Source organism: Acomys russatus, chromosome 6 (genome assembly GCF_903995435.1).
Source record: "Acomys russatus chromosome 6, mAcoRus1.1, whole genome shotgun sequence".
NCBI lineage: Eukaryota > Metazoa > Chordata > Mammalia > Rodentia > Muridae > Acomys > Acomys russatus.
In genome coordinates, this window is record NC_067142.1 from 62,129,892 (window position 1) to 62,140,064 (window position 10,173).

General features: G+C 43.4%; 1 protein-coding gene across 4 annotated transcripts in view; it reads right to left on the reverse strand.

Moving 5' to 3' along the window:
* The window catches only part of Pou2f1 (POU class 2 homeobox 1), a 141,638-nt gene extending 131,465 nt beyond the window's left edge, over nucleotides 1–10,173 (reverse strand). For 2 of the 4 annotated variants that reach the window (XR_007830791.1, XM_051147773.1), the window contains exon 1: nucleotides 10,077–10,173. Coding sequence is in view for 1 of the 4 variants with exons in the window: in XM_051147773.1 (XP_051003730.1) it covers nucleotides 10,077–10,137 (61 nt within the window). In the remaining 3 variants the exon portion in view is untranslated. The remainder of the gene's footprint in view (nucleotides 1–10,076) is intronic. The other 2 variants (XM_051147776.1, XM_051147777.1) reach the window with 2 other exon arrangements.

Sequence of the window (10,173 nt, forward strand, 5' to 3'; positions counted from 1 at the left end):
AACAAAGGGGAAAGTTTTTAGACCCTGCCCCTAAAGACTTCCAAAGTCTTGCAGAAGGACCTAAGGCCATGTCCAGGATACAAGGAAAAGGGCAAGCCCCCAGCTTACCTGCTCCTAGTGGATAGCAGGAAGAACAAAACAGCCCCACTATTGAGATTTAAATTAAAACCAGAGGCTTTTAAAAATGTGAATTTTGGGCTGGGAATGTAGCTCAGTGGTACAGTACTTAAGAAACACCAGGTTTACTCCCCAGCATCACAAAAACAAAAATAAACTTAAAAAAATAACAAAGTGTGAAGCTCCTCTTAACTTAAAATATGCAAACCTTTTAAAATCCAGTAAGTAACATCCTGATTTACCCAGGTATAAAAGTAGGCCATGATATGGAACACAGGCATCTCAACTAGGAGAACCTTCATCCATGTTCTCCATGCCACAGCATACCCAGGCAGGGGCAGTGCTGCACAGACTGGGACAACCCCAACACTGGGATTGGGGTATGGGATCTGGAGAAGGATCCAGGCAAGTCTCAAGATATAATATAGCCATCCTCTTCCCAAGGGCAACTTTCCTAAAACCAGAACTTCATAAAAGAAATAGTCCACTTGTGTCCTTGTTGGAAGCTCAGTAAGGAGGTGGTGAAGGCTAATGTATAGGTAGGTGTGCCACCCGGAGACAGAGTCCAACACCTCCATTGCAGAGGTTTTCAGAGTACAGAAAGAGCACACTTCTTTCCCAGGGGGCTGGCTGGCTACACACAGAAATGCGCAACCTTCAATAAGGGACCCCACAGGATCCATCAGCTGCTAACGCCACGCCTGCTCTACAACAGCACAAGTAATAAAGCTGCTGATTTTACTCCGGTACTCTTCTAAGAAAAACTATTACAGTACTTTAAAGATGCCTCTGCTATCAATTTGTTCCTCCCCACAGAATACCTCTAACACTGTCATTATCACCATCTTATTGTTGACAGAAATAACCACAAATGTCAGTGGCAAAGTCAAAATGAGATGTCAGTGCTCAATCCACATACGCACCAGCATGCACAGATATCACCCCTCACAGTCATGTTTATCATCCATTTAATTCACTAAGGTTTTTTTTTTTTTTCAGTTTTCAAAAGGAACCTAAATAAGATCTGCCCAAAAATGTGTCAAGTATGTTTGAAATTTTAATTCTTAAGGAGATGACTGGAGTGTAAGAGTGCTTACTGCTCTTGCAAAGGACCCAGGTTCTGTTCCCTGCGATCTACATGACAGTTTACAAGTACCTGAACCTACAGTTGCAGGGGATCCGTGTCTAACACCCTTTCTGATCTTGTGGGACTGCTAACCACACATGGTGCACATATACCCATGTAGGCACACATACACATAAAAATATATTCTTAACTAAATTCTTTCCCTATTTCCCCTCCCAACTTCCTTACATCTATCTGTTCGGATTCTAATCTACTTCACACAAGCCATGTTCGAAATCTTGATAATTTATCCTTTGACTCTGGCTGCTCAACATTTTAAAGCAATGGGACTGTCCAAAACAACTAAAAACTAACTCCTTGCTGCCTAGCAAACAAAATAAATTCAAACTTTTGAACCAAAGCAAAGCTCCTATTCTCCAAAACACTTAGTGCTTATTAAAACACATGGACCTTGGGACAGTCAGTTAATCTGGCCTTTACTCCACTCAGCTATAAAATGGGTATGATAATACTTGCCAGTAAGGCTGAGGCAATGAAAATGAGGGTGCTGCTATAAAGCTTAAGACACTATAAAAATACAGACATTATCATTATGTCATGACTATGGTAACTTTATTTATTATACCTGCCTTTCTTAAGAGGAAGTAGCCCACATAAAACACAAAACAAATACAAGGACATAAAATGAAAAATGCACATTGTAACTGCCTATGCACTTGCTTCCCTTCAGGCTACTAATTTGGTGTGAACAGTGTCCTTGATTTGGAAAGAAAGCTAAGCCAATTAGACACTCCTATGTGAACTGGCTGGCCACAAGTAAAAGTTCCTAACTTAAAGATAGGGCCAGAATCTAAAGGTCTATCTTCTGTGTCACACAACTGGACTTAGCATCATCATCATGACTAGATTGTGCCGTTACACTACTACTAGACTGAAAACCTTGGAGGGCAGGTAATTGCTTACTATGTAACCATTTTGACTGTACTTGCAGAATAAAACACCTCAATTTCTGTATATTTGTTTCTATGAATCCAATCTCTCCATTTCTTTTTTTTTAAGATTTTATTTATTTTTATGTATATGAGTACTCTATCTGCATGTACACCTGCACGCCGGAAGAGGGCTTTAGAGGGTATAGATGGTTGTGAGCCACCATGTGGTTGCTGGGAATTGAACTCAGAACCTCTGGAAGAACAGCCAGTGCTCTTAACCTCTGAGCCATCTCTCCAGCCCCCAATCTCTCCATGTCAAACCACCCTGTACACCATCATGTCAGTGTCTAGTCAATCCTCTAACACCTCCCAGCAGAGGACAGACACCTCTTGGTTCCTCACCGGAAACAGCACAACGCTGACTACAACAAGCTCCTCTGTGGTGGCCTTCCTTCCTTGCCTGCCTTTTCATTCCTCTTGGGCAGTGGCTCTCAACCTTCCTAATGCCGTGACCCTTTAATACAGTGCCTCATGTTGTGGTGAGTGACCCCCAATATAAAATAATTTTTGTAGCTACTTCATAACTGTAGTTTTGCTAGTGTTACGAATCATTATGTCTGTTTTCCAGTGGTCTTAGGTGGCCCCTATGAAAGGTCATTCAACTCTCTCAAAGGGGTCACAACCCATAGGGTGAGAACCACTGCATTAAATTCTCTCACAAACTCCAAAACGGCAACACTAAGGAGGATAAGGCAGAAGGATTCAGAGCTCAAGACCAGCCTGGGCTTCACTGTGAATCCCAGTCTGAGGTGAGACCTTATCTTCAGAGAAAAAAGAAGTCTCATCTGCATGAAGCCTCCTATGGGTGACAGCAATGAGTCAAGTGAGTGTGTCCAAAGTCAAGGGTAGGAGGACACAACTCAGTAGTAAAACAAGATTACCATGCAGTGGACCTGCTCAGATCTCCAGCGCCAAAAGAAAGACACAGTCAGACATTTATGCTCTTCATGTGTGTGGTGTTGTATGCGTGCGTGGGGCCAGAGATGAACACAGCCTGTCTTTGAAAGTGGCTGTTTCTTGAGACAAGGTCTCTGTTGTACTGGAGCTCAGCCATTCCCTGCAGAGCAGGTTTCAGAAATGGCCTATTCCCACTTCTACCCCAAACCCACCCAGTGCTGGAACTAGGGATCAAACACCTTAGAGTCATCTCCCAATCCCTGCTAGTCAACACCTAAGTGACTAGTAAACAAGTCACCAAACATAGAGGAATAATTTCTCACAGGGAAGCAAAAACTTTGGCACAGATTACATCTAAATTACCTTCCAGCTATAACATTCTAGGATGTTTTGATTAATTCAAACTTGAACACACCCTGATTTCGTTCCTGATCTTCACTGTGTTGCACATTTTGCTATGTAATTATATCCACTGTTTTAAATGGTCCCTGCTTACGTAAGAATGCCAACCCTACTATAGCATTGCTATACTTTCTTATTGTCCACAAGGAAGAATGGAGTAAGATCGGGTACATAACAGATATATTTTTATAAGCTAAGAAACGTTAACTATGTTTAAAGATTCATTATAAAAAAGCATTTTTTTCATTAGCCAAACCATTAAAATGTATAAAACCAAAGAAACACCTGGATTAGTCTCTTTGAAAGTATATTCCCTTAAGCGGGGTGTGGTGGCATATGCCTGTAATCCCAGCACTTGTGAGGCAGAGGCAGGTGGATCTCTGTGAGTTCAAGGCCAGCCTGGTCTACAAAGTAAGTCCAGGACAGCCAAGGCTACACAGAGAAATTGGGGGGGGGGGGGGAGGAATGACAGGGATTGAAAAGAAAAACAAACAAAACTCCAAAACCAAAACCAATAAAAAAAATAAAGTATACCCTCTTAAAGTTGCCATAGCACTCCACTGCTTACGGTGATGTGTTAAAACACAAATGCCATGGAACTGGAGAGATGGCTCAGAGGTTAAGAGCACTGGCTGCTCTTCTAGAGGTCCCAGCAATCACATGGTGGCTCACAATCATCTAGAATGAGATCTGGTGCCCTCTTCTGGCATGCAGTTGTATATGCAGGCAGAGCACTGTGTACATAATAAATATCTTTTTTTTTTTTTAAAGCACAAAATAATGTTTACTTTCCAGACATTCCTGTTAATGCTTTAATGCAAACATAAAGGTCACCAGGAAAGAAAAAAAAAAAAGAATCTAAATTCATTATTGTGCTGACTTAATTTCATTAACTATTTCTATGATTCTAACATAAAAATAGTTACAAAAATTACTAAAACCATCATGTAGAAAAATAACTATCCTTATTATAATTTTCTTTCAATATGATCATCTAAGTAAAACTACTACAAGCATTAACAGAGCTTAATTTTGTGCTTTTTGATCTTTTTAAAGAAATCAATATAATGTATCCTTGCTAAGCAAACATTGTTTTGTAGACAGTATTTCAAAGGAAGAATCTTATAAATCTAGAAAATTGTTCAATCTTTTACTCACTGAATGCTTGGAACAGTGAAATTATTAAAAAAGAAAAAAGCTGTACATCAGTCACTGAGTAAATAAAGTGCTCAATAACTAAAACTAAATGACACAAGAAGCTTTGTAAACAGCATGCATGGCATGCAATGAGTTTAAGTCAAAGGTTTTCATACTTTAAATTCTAAATCCACTCTAAATGGACAAGCCAGGCAAGGGCTCCACCTGTGCTGTCCTTACTGTCACTGCTATTACTATGCAAGAGTTTATATTCAGAGCATTAGGAAAAATATGAAAGTATAAAAAATAAAACTGCATTTACTTTAAAATCTGCTCAATTGCCCTCATTCACAAAATGAAGATGTCAATAATATGCTTTCTGAAAGATGCAGAAACTACTGTTCTTTATGAACTGTAATTATTACCTCTTTTAATTCTCAAAAAGACCCATTTAGAGGCAGGTATTGGTGGTGCACACCTTTAATGCCAGCACTTGGGTTTGTTCAAGGCCAGTGAGTTCAAGGCCAGTCTGGTCTAGAGTCCAGGACAGCCAAGGCTACACAGAGAAACCCTATCTCGAAAAAATAAACAAAAACAAAAAGAAAGAAAAGACCCATTTAGATGGTATGATGGAAAAATCATTTAAAGTATTGGCCCGAAGAGTTTTCTTACAAAAGGGAGGTGCTGTTTAGCTCACAGGAGGCTATGGCAAGTAAATGGAGAGCTTAAGGCCAGCACGGGACTATTTAACAAATCCTAATATCAAAAATAAAAACAAAACCATCAAAGGGGCAGAGATTAACTCAGGAAGAATACAGAAATTGAAATACAGAGTTATGCCATGGAGCCAAATCGGAACTTTCACTCTAATGCCTACTGTGGGATTTCTGTGACAAAATAAATGTCCGTCAGACACTTAGCACCAACACTGGGTGTTTTATCTGCTCTATACTATTCTCTAAACAAAATTATTTCAATAGTTCCAAATGAAATCATATACATTAGGAAAAACAGGTAATTACTATTAGCCAAAATTGTGTTAGTAAATCAATGCTGGTGTTAAAAAGCATGGAGATGGCAGTCCACATCACTATTTCTAGCAGTACTGAAAATGAGACTAAAATGTAAAGATTACTATGGTTTCAACATTAAAAAAAAAAATCATACTCCAATTGCCACTCTCTAACACTACAGCCTTCCCAGAGCAAAGGCAAGTCTTAACTTCACATCTATACCCATCAAGACCAAGCAATACATATTCAAGAAAAAATGCAAATATTTCATTTTTAAGTGAAAAACATTTTTTGAAAGCATGCTCAGTTCTGTTGTGTTAAAGTTCTTGCCTGTGATATTCAGGGCTCTCTTATACATCTTTGGTGACCTGGGTAAAGGCAGTTTGGCATGCTGAGCCCTAAACTTACTACAAACTCAGGTGAATGGTGTATTAACAACCAGTTCCACCTAGGCAGCACTGAAACAAATTGTCTTTCTTTGGCTACATAGTACCTACTGCTGCAGAGAATAGATTTAAAATTTAAAAAGAAATTTTTTAAAAATACACCATTACAACTGAGTAATAGCCACTGTATTCCTTGACTAGTGGTCTTTTTTTTTTTTTTTTTTTTAAATGACAAAACAAAAAGAAATCAAAAGTGAATTGGAGGGGAAGAGGTAAAGTTACTTTTAAGGTAAAAACTTGGAAGTGTAAGTCTTTCAGAAATGAAAAACATTTGGTCAGCTGTCATGAATGTTGGAGACCTTAATTCAAATGTTCCATAATTAATGGGTGAAGAAAATTAAGAAAGTGGCAGCAGATTTTCTAGAAACTTGTATGGGAGGTTGTGTGGGTACCTGCTCGACAACCACAACAGCAGTTGGCAGGCTGGAGGCTGATGAGGGCTCCAAAGTAACCCGGACCCTAAGCTTAGCTCACTGATCAGCTCCAAGAATAAAATGTCCTTTCCAGTCACAGTCCCCCAAACTCTAACCATCTCCTTAAGATAATCATTAAGAAATAGAAATACTTAGAAAATTAACGTCAAAAGTAGAAATCACTTTGAAATAAGGTTTTAAAAACATTTTATTTACTCAAAATAAAATGTGCAAACATGTACAGACAAATCAAAAAAGAACTCTAGGTTCTCTTTAAAAGCTACTTCAAAGCACAAGCCTCTCCCTACGTGCTTTACCTTATTTTAAATACTATAATCTTAACATAAAAGAATATAGTGCCTTCATTTTCTTCAACTCCATTTTAGTCATTAAAATAGGCTCCAGAGCAAATGGTCACTCCACAGCCTGGGCCAGACTGTGATTAAGAAGTAGTTTCTAAGAGAAAGATTATAAACAGCAGTAACAACAAAAGCCACATAAACTAGGCAGGAATATGTGTCACTTCTACAAGTATCCTTATTTTAGGTCCATAGTCTCTATCTGAATATGAGGAAATGACTTTCTACTACAGCAAGGACAGCTGACTAGAATAAAAGGCCAGTTCTCCACAATACCCACTTTTTTCTGTAAGACAGTGAGCTTTGTTTGTAACATGCAATGCACATTTTATCATTTTGGATAAAATAACCTACGGTGGTTAAACTGCAGCTATGAAGGAAATTGTCCAGAGATAAATGGTTTCCCTATGAGAAGGCTCCATCGCTGTACTTCACCTCAGGACAATAAATCACATTAACTGCACCTTGTCCTCTGTCCAATGACATCATCAGTCTGACCACATCTTGGGAACTGGGTGCAAAAACACGTGCTATTTAAAGCATGAAATCATATTACTGCTTTTTGTTCACCCAACCTCATGCTTCAGCTCATGGACTCAGTCTTTTCACCTGAACATTCTCATGAAAGCTTTTCCCCTAGTGCATTCAGAACCTACCTATTATTGGATGTGAAAGAGGGTGAATGTTGAGAACTAGTTACTTTAAATTAGTTTGCATTTAGTCCCCTAAATCTGAAATTTTGCTACAAATTGAACTGAAACCTTACATGTCCTTATATGTTCAGCACACTGGTTTAATGTGATCTCTAAGCCTTAAAACATTCAACATGCCCTCTCACACACTTCCCCTAGAAAGAAACACCTTTCTACCTTTTAAGACAAAACTGTTAGAGGAGAGATCAGAATCAAAATTATTGTTTTCTTTAAACAGCCAAAGTTAACTGGGTTTCACAGGGCAACTGTCCTAAGTCTAGAAAAAGCAAAATCAATTCTGACACTTGAAAGCAAGAGGCAGGTACGCTGAGCAAGTTCCAAGATCAGGGTAGGCAGACACAACGCCTGTGCCTATCTTCTATTTTCACTCATTTAACCATGACACCAGCGCTCAAAAAGAAAACATAACCCCTGTTTCTGTTGTCCATACTGCTACACTTAAAAATAGGCAGGTCTATGTCAGTGGTAGTAGCAGGGCATGACCGCGGGCCTCATCTGAAGTTGGTGCAGAAACTGGAAATGCAGTACTACTGAGAAACTATCCAAGTGTTGCCGCCTGGACTTTCTAAATTACTTAGCTACTCCATAGCTCCGGAAATAATACAAATCTTTACACAGCCTGAATGAGTTAAACTTGGGGAGAGGGGGACTATTCCCACAACAAAGTCCTCTATTTGTATTAAACCAGTAGCTCTCATAACCCTCTCTGCAAATTGGAAATAAGGTCCACATAACTACAAATTCTAAGATAAACTCCTTTTAGGAGAAAACAAGCCACCACTGAGCTGATGCTTAGCTCGGAGCTGTTTTTATGCTGGAAGGCCCCAAGAGGATGTGCTTTGCCTGCGGAGGAGGGGACTCAAGTGGCAGTTGGTGGGGGAGTCATTTTGGTTATTAGTAAATAAATCAAGCAGGAGAGGACAAGGCCTAGGCAACTACTGGGGCAGTCCGGGCCTAGCTCTCTCTCCTTGTCTTCACGGCACAGACTGGGTTTGATCTCAGAGCCCTGTGGATTGCCAAGGAGGAGGAGGAAAAAAAAAAAAAGAATCATATCGAACCACAAAAGCACATGGGGCGAATGTAAAATATAAACACGGCGTTGGGCTGTGAGTGGCTGTTATTAAAGGTCTGAATTACTAAACATGAGAGGCGGGGAAAGCCAGGCGGCCATTTCAAGAATATAAACCTCCCTGAATTAGACATTATTCAAATGAGAAGCAAGTAGAGAGGACCCAGCACGCATCGAGAAAGCACCACTACACACAGGCAGGGAGGGGATCTCCGTGTCTAGTCACCACCCCCACTACCCGCAGGACGCGAGAAATCTAGAATATGATCAACTTGTCAGGCCAGCCCTTTGAGGGCAGGAGGGCAATCTTTTACGGTGGAGTTCTCGGGTGGCCTCCGGGAGCTCCCGGACCTCGGAGTCAGAGGGTCCCCAGGGCCACCCTCGCGCAGGGGCTGGGGGTGTGCGCGGAGGTGCAACCAGACCCCGAGAGCACCTCCATCCCAACTGTCCCGCGACCTACAACAACGGGGGCTCCTCCAGACCCGCGGGGACCTCTGGGTGCGGGCCCGGGTCACACGGACGACCGAAGAAGCCTTTTCCACTAAGGGGAACTTCCCCGAGGGCTCCTCCCACCCAGCCCAGCCTCCAAAAGGACCGGAGGACCCTAGAGCGGGCTCACAACCCGAAGGCCACCTCACAGGGGCCACGCCACGCCGCCCCTAACCACAGACCCCGACTGGCTGGGGTCAGGCCGCTGCCCGGAGCACGAGCAGGGCACAGCCAAGGAGCCCGGGCCGTGACCTCCGGGCTCAGCCCCACGCGCGGCCGAGGGCAGGGCGCCACCCCCGGGCGCGCCCCGCGGCGAGCAGCGTCCCTCCCCCCCCCCCCCAGCCAGAGCCCGCGCCGGCTTCCAATCCCCGGGTCACCGCGCGGGTGTCCCGCCGCCCGGATCCCCTCCAGCCCCGCCGCACACCGGCATTGTGCTCGCCGCCACCTCTGGCCCCTCCACGCCCCCCCCGCAACGCCCGTCCAGGTCTCCCGCCCGCGCCCCGCGGCGCCCGGCCAGCCCAGCAGCTATGAATATGTAAAATGTCTTTATTGTCCTCTCCCGGTGCCCCGGCCCCGCCGCCCGCCGCGGACCCGCTCGGATTCGGGCACCGTGCGAGGAGGCGGCGGCGGCCGGCGGAGGAGGAGGAGGGCCGGTGCCGGCGGGCGGGCCGACGCGGCGGCGGGGTGGGCCGGGGGCAGGAGGAGCGCGGTGGCTCACAGCCCCCTTTGCCCCGGGTCTTCTTCCCCCTCCGCCCGGCCGCTCCGAGCTCCTTTTCCCCCTCCGCTCGTCGCCCAGAGGGGGCTGTGTTCCCCGGCCCCCCATCTCCTCGCCGTTAATTATAATAATCCTGAGTACTAATAAATTATGCTAAGTCGCGGGGGGGGGCAGCGGGAGCCGGGGTTGAGTATGAATATGAATATGTAAAATGCTGTAATGATTACCTGCTGCTGCTGCCGCCGCGGCTGAACTCTCATCTTGACTCGCTGCTCCTCCGTCCGCCATTTTGAATATTTTAACCAAAATCGCCCGGTCGATAAA